Source organism: Porites lutea, chromosome 3 (assembly GCF_958299795.1).
Source record: "Porites lutea chromosome 3, jaPorLute2.1, whole genome shotgun sequence".
Classification (NCBI taxonomy): Eukaryota; Metazoa; Cnidaria; class Anthozoa; order Scleractinia; family Poritidae; genus Porites; species Porites lutea.
Window position 1 is genome coordinate 7,357,804 of NC_133203.1, and position 16,031 is coordinate 7,373,834.

At 38.8% G+C, this 16,031-nt stretch overlaps 2 protein-coding genes across 2 annotated transcripts; one reads left to right on the top strand and one right to left on the bottom strand.

Annotated features, from left to right (window-relative positions):
- Positions 1–775: 775 nt before the first annotated feature.
- Positions 776–2,317, bottom strand: LOC140929318 (transcription factor 15-like). The gene is made up of 2 exons (XM_073379121.1): positions 1,969–2,317; positions 776–928 (listed from the first exon to the last, which is right to left on the bottom strand). The coding sequence occupies exons 1-2, from the start codon at positions 2,315–2,317 to the stop codon at positions 900–902; spliced, it is 378 nt and encodes a 125-aa protein (XP_073235222.1). The 3' UTR covers positions 776–899.
- A 2,393-nt stretch (positions 2,318–4,710) lies between these two features.
- On the top strand, positions 4,711–5,073 carry LOC140931511 (transcription factor 15-like). Its single transcript, XM_073381320.1, has one exon. It carries the CDS (start codon positions 4,711–4,713, stop codon positions 5,071–5,073), a length of 363 nt encoding a protein of 120 aa, XP_073237421.1.
- The last annotated feature ends 10,958 nt before the right edge of the window (positions 5,074–16,031 follow it).

Sequence of the window (16,031 nt, forward strand, 5' to 3'; positions counted from 1 at the left end):
TTTTTGGTAAAACAGTAACGCACAAGGAGGTTAGCGTGGTGCCGCGGAACCCGGATGTCATTGGTTCAAGTCCGCCTCGATCTGACTACTACTCGAGCTAAACTTGTTTCTTTCTCGTCCCGAATTTAACTCCTCGGTCATGCTTGCAAATAACTAACAGTTTGCTTGTATCATATCATGTTTGATTTGTGTATTTGTTGTAAATATTTTGGAGGGAGTGCCTGGTTGGGGAAGTTGGGTGTACTTGACTATAATCAAGGCATTTTCTTTCTTTTACTTTTTTAAAACATTCTTTAATATAGCGTTTTTTCATTGTGAGCAAATTTCATTTTTTATGTACATTAAATGTAGACTGTCTGTAAGTATTTCATTTCATTGTGGTTTGTAATTAAAATTTGTGTAACTTCGAATTCTCTTCAGGAACCTTTGTGCGCACTTTGAATTGAGTAAACTTGTTGTCAAACCGACAGGCCGAAAATGGGGTTAACTACCATAATTACTTGAAACTGGAGAAAACTATATACTCTGCGTATGAAAAGAGATATCGCATATTGACGCATCATGCTCAAAACATACATTAAACATAAAAGAAAGTTCCTTTCTCACGGAAAAATCTATTTTCGGTGTATTTTCCTTTTTCACTACACCGTATACTGTCGGTATAGCATCGGCTTGAAAGATATACGCCACAATAACTTGAAACGAACGGAAATTGAAACTAAAACAACAGCTTCAAAAGGTGTAGATAAAGTGATAAATGCAATCCATGATGATTATCTGGCTTATCGCTGAATTGACGCATCTGGGTGTGACTAAATTTATACTGCTAGCATCTTTACAAAATGAACATAGTTCTATTTCTTTCCGTGCAGAATTGAATAACTTGTCGCCAGTGCCGGTCAGTATTCAAACTCAGCTGGGGGAAAATCTGAAAAAGGAACAGTGGTGATAAATTAGTTTGGCAATTTGAAGTGTTCTTGGCTCACATTATCGAAGACGCTGGGTTAGATAACATCGATGATATGTGCAAGTGGCGTGATAGCCCACGTTGCAGAAAAACGATATCGCCCGGGGGAGAAAGCTACTCCTCTCTTCAAAAATTTGGGTGGGGTAATGTTATTTTAATTCTAATCAGCTTTTCTATCTCATAAAAACCAACTCCCTTAAAGAGGATTACTTTGCTCTTCCTTTCATTTCTTCAAGATTGGTCATAAGTGAGTTTTGTTACATCCTCTGTTAATATAGGGTATTTTCACCAAGACAAGCTAGTGCTCTCTTTTCAGTATTACTGTTATTCCAGCCGAAAACCTGTATCACACCTATTATTGTGCCGCTTTACAACTCTCACACCATGCGACAGTAATATATTCACTTCTACCCCTAAGTGTATGATCATTAATTTAGGGGTTCTTCTTTACCCCCTAAATCCCCTTCCAACCATCCCCCACCCCCACCCCCCCCCCCCCCCCTGTGAGTGAGAGAAGGGCGGTCAAGAACGTACTTAACATGCTTTACACAGACTTTCGTTTACCCACTCAAGATCATAAGAGCCACTGACAGATGACCATTGTAAACTACATGAAAGTCTTATTGCCTTTTCCGTCCTTGTATACGTGACAATACTTCTGACTCAAAACAACTCTGTTAGTGAAGATAATTAAATGCAGGCGGGTTGGTAAAAAAAAAAGGAAAAAGAAAACAACTTTAAGCCCACAAACAAGATCGCACATCCTTGGAATAAGGATGCTAGTCTGTAGAACAAGGGTGCTGTTGATATTAGAATTAAGAAAGAAAAACAGTAAACATTGAGACGCTCAATCGGACGTGTTTGTTGTGTTTGGATATAGGTCAGAAAATCCGGAAAAGTTCAAACGACAATCAGAAAGAGGGTTAAGTGCTTTGTTATGACAATGGCAGAAACAATGCTAATTTTCTCTGCTAAAGGTCGTTCATTCAATGTACACTTACCGTCTAAGTCGAGTAATTTCTCGATATCTATGCTCAACAAAGTGTCGAAATCTAAGAGGGGTTCGTTAATTTCCTCCTCGCTCTGCGCCTTGTCCAGCATCTTGGTCAGTTCATCAATGTACTCTGCAGCTAACCAAATCACCTCTGTTTTTGTGGGTTTTTTTTCGTAAGGCGAAAGAGGCAACATACTTTTTAAAACTTCAATTTCCTTGTTCAGCGACTGAACTCTCTTCCTCTCACGGGCGTTGGCCAGCCTTCGTTGCTTGCTAACTCCTGTTAAACGCGGGCCGCGACGTTTTCTCTTCTTTTTGTCCTTAGCAAAGATTGAGCCTTCACATTCTTCAGCCATGGCTAGAACTGAGCTATATTTTGTTTCGACTAAGTATAAGTCTACTGAAGTAAAATCACGCATCTCATATTATTTTGCTAGCTGATACCATGCATTTTGTGAGTGGGGTGGATGTGAGAGATAAACCATACTTATCGCTCGCCGACTGAACACATAAACCGCCCGAATAATATTTATTGTTTATGAAAAAACAAATCTTAAGAATAAAACGATCATATTTCTCTGTCCTTTATTCACGATAGCACTTTAATATCTTTTTCACCCCTCGACTAGCCTTAAAACATGAAATGATTTATAAGATAATTTCATGGTTAGTTTCACAAGAATGATCAACCTCTAAAAAACTTGTAGTTATTGGCCTTGAAGATTATCCGAAGCTAGTTTAAACCATATCATAGGGGCTTAAAGATAGTAATAAATATCTTCAATATTTTAGAGCTCTTGTCTTGTCCCGAAAGCACGTGTGCAACTATTTGTAAGTTTACGTAACGGTTTGTTAGATTCCTCTGGCAAGTGCCTCGGACATTTTGGCGGCAAACGATCTGAGTATGTTTTTAGCCAATCAACTTCACGTGGAATAACATTACCTTGGTACAAAATGACATTCGATGACAGCTTGAGAAAAGAAACCCTCACGTTTACTCATATGTGTCGAAAGAGTTACGCAATATTGTTTTTCACTCTGTTCATTGTAGCAAACGTTACGCTGTCGACTAATATAATAAACCACTGCCTGTGCTCCAAACCGGCTGTATTTTCATTGTAAAATCGCTGTATTCTTTCTTCATCTGAAGCTAAGGCTTTCATTTTAGTAAGAAGTGAAGAAAAAGCCATTGACAATTAAGACGATACATGACAACGTGATTTTAACATCCTGATTGTAAAATGTCCAAAATATGTAACATATATTTTATACTGGGCCCGATTACCAGCGTCTATTCGGAAAATGAGCCCGCGCTCCCCCTCTCTTGTCGAGTTTGATCTTTTATCATATTCTCTCAACTTATCATGAAAGAAATGTAAAGAGGACAGTCTGGAGAATTTGTATGAGGATATTTGGGTTAAAGAGTTAACGTAAGAGGATCTAAGACAGTATTGGATTCTGTATTCCACGCCATGGATTCCGCATCTGTGGTCGCATTTTCAATACTAGAATGGGGTCGCACACTTTCTGAGAATGTTTGTACCGCAGGTGGAAAGTAAAGTGTTCTTCATTCAATATAAGGTACATATATAGACAAGTGACTAAAATGGGATCGCGAAAATTACATATTTGCTCAAAAGAGTGAGTAAGATGGGGTCTATAATTGGCCACCGAATAGACTATAATGGGGTAAGGGCTCTATGAGGCCAGCGGCACATACCCAGCAAAAATTAACCCAAGTACCCCACCCCCGGGGGGATTTTCGTACTTAAGGGATGCAAGAATTTTGTCTTTTCAGGAGCTTTTTCCGGTAAAATGGCTGCAATTTCTGGCAGCTTGTTTTTTAAAAATCCAGCCAGACCAGCATGGGCTCCTGGCTAGATATAGAAATAGACCCTAAGAAACTACGATAGGTGTTTTTGTCGCTGATTTGACTCTAAAAAGAGGGCCTTCATGGGAGATCCAAGGCACCCTCTTGAGCAGATAAAAATCAATAACAGTCGATAATAATCAAAGGCTTGTCATTATCAGTCGATGTATTGACATAAGTGATTAATATCTTGATTATTATTCACTATTATCGGCCATTGGTTTCACCGTTATGTCGAACCAAGACCCCTGGTCGTTCCTCTTATGGCACCACTTGCGTTCAACTCCAAGGCACTGACTTTATCACAAGTCTGCTAGATCTTCGGCTTCACGAGTCTTGTTATCAAAACACCAATGATGAAACTGTTAAGTAGTTGCTTAACTTTTACTGAATAGCGGGTTAATTTGTCAGGCACCCCGCTAAGATCGAAAGTATCTGAACAGTTAATATTTTATGAATAATAAGCGATTCACTCTCAAAGAAAGTTCTCAAGATGGACCATTCTCCGACAGAGAATGAAAGTCGACTGAAGGTAGCAATGTCAAGAAGGAACAACCCTGACACAGTCTTTCTCAGGCGGAATATTTATATGCTGCTAATCAACCATGCTGCCACGTGTAGAAATATGTATACACTACTATAAATAACGTATACAAGCGAGCGAAGGCAAAGCCTGTTTGTATGATAAAAGCGTAAACAAAATTGAAGGAATTCACAACAATATTGTGGCTTTTTGTTTGGCATATTTGGACACGAGCTTCAGTAGAGACTAGTAGAGAGATCTGCTTCATCAACGCGTGACGCGTCAGTGAGTGCCACAAACAAACTTGGAGAATAAGAAGGAACTAGCACAAACTTTGCAAATTTAAAACAGCTATAATGTCGTCATCAAGTGAAGAGCAACTTACAGAAGATTCATCTCAAGGTGATACCGAGAATCAAAGCCAGAAGCGTCGGAAGGTTTTAAAACGACTGAAGCGGCGTGGACCTCGATTAACTGGGGTGAGCAAGCAACGGAAAAAGGCCAACGCGCGGGAAAGAAATCGCGTTAACATCCTGAACAACTATATTCAACTTCTACGGACTCTTATTCCTGAACCAGAGAAGAGAACAACAAAGTTTGATGTGATTATTGGAGCTGCTGCGTATATCTCACAGCTTACGGAGATTCTGCAAGGGGATAATGATACCGACGTCAGGGATCCTGAAGACTTTGTTGAAATGGAAACGGAACTGAATTAAAACGCTCCATGGTCTCAGCCAGAAGAACTCATATATCAAACGTTTAGAGGACTTTTTAGTCAATCTTAGTTAATTTAATTCATTTAGTTCTAATACGGCTAATAATAGCTCATTAATGAGAAGTCCTTCCGGAGAAGAATATGACTTCGACGTCGCGAATGAGAGAAAGAGGTCGACACTTTCATGGTATCCATGTAAAATATTCTGAAACTCCTTATTCGAGGTTATCAAGGAATTGAAAGTTCAATTGTCAACAAAATAAATTCATTTGTAACACCAAATGATTAGCTTAAAAGGGAAAAAAAGGAAGACGGTCTATTTCTTTTTCACGCCGACTCACAGTGGAAAGGTTGTTAAGCTGAGCGTTTGAAATAAAAATTATCAAAATGCATAAGTATAAGTGAATGTTAATGCTAATAAATGATGATACGGTGAAATGGTTTGCTGTCATTTATTCAAATTTGCTGTGGCTGGTTTAACTTTAAAGAAGTAACAGCGCCCCACAGTTTCCGAAAGCACTTGAAAAGATTTTAGTCAAAAAACGTCTTAACTCGTTACCAGGCCTTTTAAAATCAACTCACCGAATTGGCCCAAAGGACAAAATTTTATTTAGAGTTGCATCATTTTAAACGAAAAGAAATTTATGAGTTATAAACCCGTTTTCGAATGGCTGCACACAAGAATTTTCTACAGTTGTTTGAGGTAAGTAAAGTAAAAGGACTCAGGCTGTGAAATTGCGAAAAATTTGTAAACATTAAAGAACCGGTTAGCGTAAAGAATATTTAAGCTTACCCTTGGGCTAAAGTTATTTATATCTCACAACGTTAGTAATTGTTATGATCGAGAACGGATAATTATCTTTGCTATGAAACTGGCTATCCTAAGCTGATTAAAGCTTTTTGGATTCAACTTTGATGCAGTTAATTCTATTGAGTTCCAACTCTTTATCGTGGTGACGAAAAATAACTGTGTGACCATTCAAATGGAACGTCTTTGCCAGAACTTTTACATAGTTGTATTTATTTGTCGGTATTTTACAATAGAAATCATAAATCATTTTTCTCGTCTTTATACTTGGGCCTCTTCTTGGAGCGAAAAGGTTAATCAAAAGGAAGAGGCTCACTGCATCTTTGCTCAATCTCGCAAATCAGTTTGACACCCATTTTAAAATGTATCACTTCGGCCTCTTTCAAAACCACTCGAACGGAAAAGACCCTTAAAGATAAAACTGCAAGAGTATTATGACCGATACTTAAATAATTAGTTTTTAATTTGCTAAACCTAAACCTCTAAGATCGAGTGAAACCTTTTTTTAATAGCATTGCCGAAGTTTGTTAGCGGCGGAGGGATAGGTGACGCTGGCGACGGAGATCGAGTAAGTGGTGCACTTCAAGAATTTGTTTTGAAAGAGTTTTAAATTCTTTACCCCCTGGTTAACTTTCAAATACGTTTCCCGCTGAGAAAGTCAAGGAGACCAAAGTAATTTCGACAAGTTCTTTCTATTATTTATTCAAGGACTGATAGATAACAACATCAGAAAAAAACAGAGTTATAAAAGTCTGCCGGCTTTACAGGCCACAAATTTGCACCGTTGACCGTCAGATAACAATCGGTAAGATCTTTGTTTATAGTTTATCTTGAATGCATTATGTATACTAACCACTAGCTGAACTGCACGTTTAGAGACTTGTTAAAGTTACTCCATTTTTCCAATCGATTATCCTGTGCCGCCACTGTTATGCAATTACTAGAATGCATACCGATTTCAACTAACAAACACAGATTTCTTAACTTCTTTGCCAAATTTCCAAGTACTATATAAAAAAATGATTGAAAATTTCTTGGACAGAATTTAACGGAAAGCGCATATATAAAAGTCGAGTTTTGTCAGTATCTTTGACGAAGAAATTTAACCCAAAATTAAATTTCAGACTGACATATTTGACAAAAAATGACGTTGCATTTTGTTACCATGTTTACTTTTAATGGCTCAAAGGGGTACACCTCCTAAACAGAGGAACGTAACAGAAATTAGTAACATATTACAGGCCTAAGGCCTTATTTTAAAGTTAGGCTGGCGATATAGTTTTAGTTACTATCCAAGTACACGTCAGAGATCGCTTTGTCAAACAAAGAATTTGGTTTTCATATGACTACGGTTACTAACGTTATTGTTTAAAACAGTTGTTGATTGTGGCAGGTCGAGACTAATCCGTTGGCCCCCCGAAGTACGTGATATTTGGCTTATTTAAAGTGGATTGCTCTCTCCTACCTTTAAGTTCCTAAGTAATTAAGGTACCTTTAGGTGCAGTAATTTTTAAAACGACAAACCGAGCTGCATCGATAATAGATCGGAGCTCAAAAGCCAACCGACGAAATACTCCGACGTGTCGACGGCACAGGCCACGAGAGACTCTGGTTTGGCATATTTTACGACTTCTACCAGAAAATCTTGTTTTCATCCAGAGACATCGACAATTAAATTAGGACACATCTTCAAAGCTAGGGTAAGGCCCTTAGTTATGCATTGTATGTCCAACTTTCAAACAAAATTGATGAAGACCTGCCGTGTGAAAATGCTACCGTCCCGTGGTTCTGTTTGTTTTACAATAAATTGCCAACAAAAACATGTGAATAAATTTGTCCATTTTAGAACTACCTACTCGTGGGAACTATTATTGCTTTATAAGTAAGAAATGATTAGTATATCCTATTATTATTCCTTATTGAATAATTAAAATTCATGATTTGATATAACACGAGAAATTCCCATGAAAGATCACATGATTTCTCTTTTTTAACACCAAAGATTTTGTGCAAACGGTCCCTGAATCTTCCAAAAACAACCATAGAATTTAACATAGAAACGAATGTCGTATATCATCTCGCTCAGATCTCTCACCGATGTCAACCATTTAACAACGCGGTACCATTGTGTTTTGTCGGAAAGAGTCATTGTATGATACCAAATTAAAGCGGCAATGCAGGGAACGCTAGACGTCATGGGAAGGATCCTTCCCACAACGCCATGTTCACCGGCCACACAAAAGCCCATGACTGACGTCAGAACGACTCAAATGAGACCACAGAGACTAATAACATTGAGTAGCCCTGGTCGCCATGGAAATGATAACTGGATTACCTTAATTCGATGTCTGCGGTTTTGATCTCGGCGTTTAAAATGTATTGTTGACGTTTTACTATTACAACCTAAAGCCGTAACCTTTAAAGTCTTTCGGATGGAATCATTAAGTATAGACACTTGATGAAAATTGTCTGATAATGGTATGAAGCCTCAAAGTGTTAGTTAGAGCTGATGTGCCGTGCTCTCCTGTATTACTCTTCGTTTTTGACATAGAAGGTACCAATCGTACAAAACGTTTCTTGGTAAAATTTGATTTATTAGATTGCAAAGGCGGTTCCGATTTTTTATACCGCTTTCGCTAAAAAAAAAAAAAAAGAATGGCCAATATCTCGTTGTCTCGTTTATGGTTTGGCTATCGAGCCGACTAACGGAAAACTTGGACATTTGAATCTTGTTCGATATCAATGACATGTTCCATCTTTTACCGATGCAGGCGTTCAAAAATGGTTAATTCTACCCTGGGGGGTATGGAGGTCATGTCCACCTGTGTTCCTGTGTGCAAGCTAGAGACTCCAAAAGTCCCGAACCCACTGGTGCAAGGAAGAAAAAGACATCGAAGGCGGGGACCGAGGTTAACAGGCGTCAGCAAGCAAAGGAAATCAGCAAACGCGCGAGAGCGAAATCGCGTGCGTGTTATTAACAACGCCCTGGAAAAATTACGAGACCTAATTCCGCTGCTGCCAACTGAAAAACGACCTTCTAAGATAGAGACAGTTAGGCTTGCTGCCCTGTATATCCATCACTTGACGGAACTTTTGACAGGAGTGGAAAATGCTAAAACCGCCATGGAACAAGTGAAGAAGCAGAGAAGCCAGAGAAGCGCAGTCATAGTAAAGCAGGAAAAGTTTTAAGGAAGAAAATTATTTTTAAGATAAAAATGTCTAACCAACTGAACTCATCGTAGACTTACGCTTGAATAATCTGTTCACATTCCCTTATTTTTTCGTAAGATCGTCGAGATCAAGCACTTACCGTTACGAGCGGCCATCTTGGTTTCAAATGTACCGCAGGGGCCCCAAGGTCTTAAGCGCGTCAGGGGAAAAGTCAGAAATACCCGGGTCCTCGAATCGGGGTGGCAGCCTGTCAAAGATACGAAAGGCGTATCTTTTGCTGTTAGCAATTTTTTTCCCTCCTTTTTCTTTTGTGTAATACTGACTTAAGGAGTATCTGCAATTCAGCAAATACCTGAACCCCCAAAATAATGTGGGAGGAAATGGCCAGCCTCTTTTTTATAATGGAGTTATTCTGAGTTGAAAAATTTCGAATGCCAACCAATGGTAACTTTTTCATGTTTGTTGTACAAACTGGAAGGGGGGTATATGACCGTATATCTTTCATATTGAAGGTGACATATCCTTAGGTAACGTAATTCTCTCCTCACAGGAATCAGGGGATAAAACCCCATACGGTACATATGTAACTCGGTGCTTTATCGAATTAAACAAGTGACGAAGTACTTATGGTACTCCTCAAAAGTAATGATTTTCTTAAACAAAAAAAGTGGTTAAAGAAACGAAACTTTTTAAAACATACTTAGAACAATAGTCTTCTTGAATGGAGTTCTGCGCCTCTAATGTTTCCGCCTGTGACGTGAAACGTAGTCATCATTTTGATAGTGGTGGACTCTGTTTCTTTGTTTAGTTCCACAGTATTTCATCATAAATGACTAAACTGCCGTGTATTAATAAAGACTGGAAGAAAAAAGAGCCAACTGCCGCTTGGATGCTGCTTAAGAATTGCCTGTATCAACCTCTTTTGGTGTATATTTACAGGTATTTGCGTAAAGGCATTATGAGAAAAGGAACAAACCACATACAGTCTAACGTCCCCTAAGCGACCCCCTTGAATATCAAGATTTGTCAGTCGCTTACCAGAGGGTTTTGACACGAAAAAAAAGACAGTTAAGTTTTTTGTTATTTATAAAGGAGAGTTACTTTCAAATGGAGGTTACGATATAGTTAGTAAAAACTATCGTCGAGATATGGGTCCTGTGCTTTGTGTTTTGTCAAAACGAAGGTTTCATTTGAATGGTAACATCATAGGATTTCATCCACAGACTCAAAAGTTAGAACTACATGCTAAACATATAGCACCATTTGAAAGTACTGCTAAAGAGGTTTCATTTGAATGTTAAAATCATAGGATTTTCGCCCCTAGATTTAAAAGTTAGAGTGAACAATGATCTCACCATAACAGGCAATAAGAAAAGGGTTAAGTAAATTTCATATAGATCTCACACCTGGATATCTCCCGACAACAGATGTCGTCTCAGTATTCTATGACCTTCTCCCTTAGTAAACTAAGGCAGTGGACATCAGGTCGTCTGAAGACTCGTCTGATAAACAACGTTATGACCCCGTCCTTTAAATATGTAGTGGCCAATTAAGATTTCAGTACGTCGATTTTTTAAAGTTTGTTAGTTTTGGGGTAATGCCATACGCTTTAATACGCCAGGTTACCGTCTGAATTGTTTTGCCGACCAGCCAAGATTGATGCCCTTGGTCTTTTGGGTTTGCAGGGGAAATTACGTGCGAAATAAAATGCAGTTTTTGTTTATGCTGAGATCTGTTTGTACAAATGCAGAGCTCAGTACGGTTCTAATTCCCAGTGCCGTCAAAACCGTGAAAAAAACCGCCACACATTTGTTCCAAACACGACATTCCGCAGAAAGAACAACAGAAAATATTCTGCTTATGTTCATCACGATCATCTTGCTTCGTCTAAAGAATCAAAACTTTGACTGCAGCAAGTCCCGCGAAGATGTCTTTCATTGGAATGGTCACACTTTACTGAGAATTTCATACACAGGTTCGAAAGCTACAACCCCTTCGTAGGATAAGAAACGATAACTACTGTTATGGTACTGTTCAGTAGCTTTGATTTGAATAAATTCTTCGGTTCAGTTCATTCATGAACTCAGAAGTCTCGACTTCCAGTAGTTTCTAACATTAGAAAGTACTAAAGGAGAGTTCTACTCAAAAACTTTCATTTAAATCAGTGTTTCGCCCTTTGTAAGGGAATTCAAAACAGTCTTGGATTCTGGATTCCATGCCGTGGATTGCAGAGTCCCATGAAGGTACTGGATTCCGGATCTCTGTCAGTGGAACTTGGATTCTGGATTTCAGTCTTTAGAAGGAATGCGGATTCCTTGAGCTGCTATTCCGGATTCCAGATTCCAGATTCCAGATCCCACAAGGAAAAATTTCTTGGATTGGGAAATCCGTAATCCCTTACATAGGGAGAAATGTTGGAACACTGGGAAACTGTCCACCTACCCCTCCCCCAAGCCAACATTATCACTTACTCCTCACTTAGGGCAAGATGTTTGCTTAGGGGTGGGGTAGGTGGGCAGTTTCCCAAAAACCTAAATTGATCCGAAATGTTAAACCATATGGAATCTTTGCCGGGTGTTATCCATTTGTCTCTTGTTGTTCCCCTTTGAAATGAGTTATTCAAAGAAAAACCATAATTCAAAGGACCACGGCTGGATCGCCTCCGAGGATGCTGAACTTTAGCCCAAAAATGCAACGATACTATTAAGTTTAATTGTCTCGTTTAGAACATGCAAATGGAGATGATAAAACGCTTATAACTTCTACTCAGAGACCAAATTCTATTCACCCTAGATGAAAGTCTGGAACGGTTTGTATAAAAGATAGAAAACGTTTAAAAATTTAAAACTCATGTTAGAGGTCATGTTAGCGCAAACCGACTTCCCAGCAAGTGTGGGAATCAGGAAAATACAAGTCAATTTTGTTGATTGGCCCGGGACTGTAACAGATGGAATTGTCTTTTATTTTAGTCACAACCTTGTTGTTTGTCTAAGGCCTCCTGAGATTCCCTTTCCATTGTTATCTTTGACCAGAGAATCATTTTGAATTGTTCCGGCAAAGATGGTCAAATAATGCGATAAGGAAAGCGTATCAACCTAAAAGAGCTACATCCATCGGCAAATGTTAGAATTGGGATAACAGGTGTTTAACCCTTTAAGCCCCAAGAGTGATCAGCATCAAATTTCTCCTTGTAATATCAATGCTTTGCAAAACAGAGGGTCATGAGAATTACGGGCATGATCACACAAGATGAATTTGCTTGATATTTTATCAACTTCTCCCCACTACTTCCGTAGAAAATGAATGGTGACAACAAATGAGAATCCAAATTTTGATCTTAGGGTTTAAAAAGTTAACTGGAGAGGAGGAAGGGAAAAGTGATTTTCTTCGGAGTCATCATAATTATACGATCACACCACACAGGTTATAGAAGTCGTTATACAATGCAAGCAGTGAGTCTTAAGACTAACAAAGGGGTTTATATTTAATTTACTTTGAAACACAACTTTCATGCGTCAACATAATTTAAGGGCTGTTTTCCAATTCAGTAAGTTACAAAAAGAGAAAATACGTAGGTGACCAGAAGGCTGGATGTCTCATCATGTTACTCATAATTGATGACCCTAGCTTGTAAATTTAACCCTTTCCGACTCCTAACAGTTGCCAATGTAAAAAATTACAAAAAAAAATCAAATATTTTTTCGTTTAATCCCACGAAATAGTTAGTGTATAAAAGTTCTGCCAAAGAAGTTTTATTTGAATGCGGGGGGTGTACTCCCTTATATAAGCCATATAGGTATGTGCCGCCCCAGAGGGTAGGGTTTTAGCGCCGTTTTATTTGGTCTGAAAACGGGTATAGATTTTGCCCATCTTGGTCTGGAATCGGGTGTGGTCTACGAAGGAACTACGGTTATGTACCAATGTGTTCGTCGTTTCAAGTCCAAATCCATAAGAAAGAAAGTGTAATATGAGAATTCGAAATGGATTTTAAGAACTCTTTTTGTTCCGGTTTTAATCTCAGCAATAATGACATTATTTCTGTTTTATGTTGTTGCGTTTTGTGACCACCCCCAGGTCTGAAAACGGATGTGGAAAATGGCATTTTTTGGTCTGAAATAGGGTCAGGATTTGAAGAACTGGGCGGCACACCCCCACCAAGAATTCCCAGGAGTACACCCCCCCCCCCCCCCCCGAGCATTTGAATAGCAGCATCAATGAATTTCGTCCAACGTATATTGGAAAAGTTAGAGTGAAAATCATAAAGCCATACTGTCTTAAAAGCAAAGAGTTTAACTTTAGTTAGAGATAGCTTACAGAAAGTAAAAAAGCTCTTCAAATGCATCACTTGCAGTCACGAACATGCTCTGAGACTGGCGTCAGTACACGCCTGGTAGGTCTTTCGTGCTATTCGCATCATATCTCAAGGGCGGCGTTAATCGAGTCATTACTGCAATGAAAAGACTTGTCAACAAGAGAATATTTAATTCTCAATGAAGCCGACACATTAGTAGATGTTCGAGAATTTTTTCCTCAACTATAAATAGTGTTGTCTAGTGATTCACACTATCCTGCACAAGAACTGACTTCAAAGAAATCTACTCATCCAAGTTCTGGAAAAAAATGCCAAGACCCCCCAAACTGAGTTGAAGCATTTTTAGCAGTACCATATTTGAGGGAGGCACAGGAAGTAAAATGTAGAACTAACACTGAGATCAAAATGGGCGTGTTTCATTTCTTATCGCTAAAATGTTCAACTTCTTACCTTTGTAGGTAAATCCCCTCCCTTATATTAACTTTTTATCAGAAAGGACAACCTTGTACATTTTTCAAGATAACAAGTTCTATTTCACGCATTCTTTGAAACAAAGTACTATTCTTTGCATCGACATTTTCTACCTCAAGACAAGTGTTTTTTGTTAATGTAATGCCTGGTTTTCATGTGATTGCTTTGACTGTTGAAAAAAGTCATAGTATGACACGATCGTAGAGAAACCAGCCTTGGCAAAAACGGGAGTAAACTGTTATGGTCCCTCCCAGAAAACGATGTTAACCTCTCTAGCTACAATGTATAGTGTCGCGTTAACATGAAGTGACGACTCAATCAGCGCGATATGTATTTGGCCATGGATTCTGCCATCTACGGACAATCAACTTTCAGTCAAGGAATCCTTCATGTCTATATAAGAAAAGAGAAATCGATTGTTAATAATAACAACAACTAATTGCGCATGAACAAGCTTTGCGAGTAATAAATTAAAGTAAACTGAAAAGGGAAAAGGAAACATTTCACACAACCCTCAGTTAGCGCGAGTTAGCTTAAGCTAATCGAGGCGAAAGGTGAAGTGGACAAGAAAGAAAAATAAGGAAAAATAGCCGTAATAATAATTTTACAAAGAGAACAAAATTTGATACTCTGCAAGGACTAGTTTTCTGCCAAGAATAATATATGCAAGGTTATGCAAGGTGGTTCTAGCCCTTAGAGCTTTCAGTTGAAATACTTTATTGGGGACCTTAAGCAACTACGACGACGACGACAACAACAACGTCAAGCAACAATTGGTTTTACAACAACAACAACAATTTTATTAAAAAGCAAAGAAATACATTAAACATACACACTGCCTACATTTAACTAAAGCTATTCGAGGCAGGCAGTGTGGGTACTCTACACTGAGTTAATTATAAAGACATTTAAAAAGGAAAATTAAAGAGATTTACAGCATAATGGAAAAAGAGGTTAAAAAAGATAATAATACGAATGAAGAAATATGTAAATAAGTAGAAAAATAAAGGTTACAATAGCATTGGATTAAGATCATCCTTTTTTTAATTTCATTAATAAGGAATTCTATATCAGCATAACTATCCTGTCTCGGAAGATCGAGCAGTAATAGATTGTGTATTTGTTTTCTTAAAAGCTAAAACAACAGTTCTGCACATGCATCACGCTTTTTAGTACACTTCTTTGACGTCCACAGCACGACTACGACATGAAACCTCCAGATGCGACGTTTTATAGAGGACGTGGAGATACGACAATAAATTTTCGATTCTGGATAATTCCCTTAAGAATTCAACGCCAGGAAAAGTCGCCCACATTTGACGAATGAAAGGACGCAAATTCATTTTTTTATTGATGTTTTCACTTCCGTCGTCGTAGTTGCTTAACGTCCCTAATGTCTGAGTAGTCCACAGTCCTCCTCATAACGCCAACTGCGGGAGTTGCGGGTGACGCGAAGCCACCCCTGAGAGGTTCAAGAAAGACCGTCGACAGGGGACAACACATTTACAGTGTGTTCAATCAGCAGGTCACTTTAGCTCAGCTGGTAGGGCACTGGTCTTGAACATTATTTTGGATATAGGTACTACCCATTATTAGCCTGTAAAGAGATAGTCCTTCACGTGACTTGCCTCGGATGATACGTGCGAATTGCGGTCCTGCGTCCGGTGGGGGAAGTGAAACTCAGTTAAAGTTTCTGGAAAGTTATCATTCAAATTTTTGCCTTGCCGGACCAGCGAGGGAAATCCCAAGCGGGCAAGATAAGCCCATCTAGCCCGCTCTGGTAGCCAATCAGAACACAGGATTTACTGTATTTTGCCCGCTGGCGGATTCAGCCATTATAATACATTTCAGCAAAGCACCGGCCATAAAGACCACAAGTTGTACTTGTTGAAACATTGGCCGGCCATGAGTAAAGATACGTATCCCCTTTCAGCGTAGCTTTAGCCTTGAGGAAGGCTAATTTTGCTAGCTGAAATATTGGCCTCAAATAAATCAAACCTTTGCCGTATTGCCAGCCTTGCATTCAGTTTTGTTTTAATTCCCACTTCAAGTGACGTCTGGCATTAGCATCTCTACATTAGAGATTCGGCAAGAAAGAACCAGTGGGTTTTATTTACGCGTTAAGTGGACCTCTGCATTCAAGGGTTTTTATAAAGCTACCCGCTTCTGGTAGCTCCTGCTTTTAAAAGCAATTAAA

Coding starts and splice junctions, on each gene's coding strand:
- LOC140929318 (XM_073379121.1), bottom strand. CDS start 2,317: ATGGCTGAAGAATGTGAAGGCTCAATCTTTGCTAAGGACAAAAAGAAG. Junction 929..1,968: donor GAAATTACTCGACTTAGACG/GTAAGTGTACAT, acceptor TTCCTTTTTCAG/ATTTTCCCCCAGCTGAGTTT.
- LOC140931511 (XM_073381320.1), top strand. CDS start 4,711: ATGTCGTCATCAAGTGAAGAGCAACTTACAGAAGATTCATCTCAAGGT.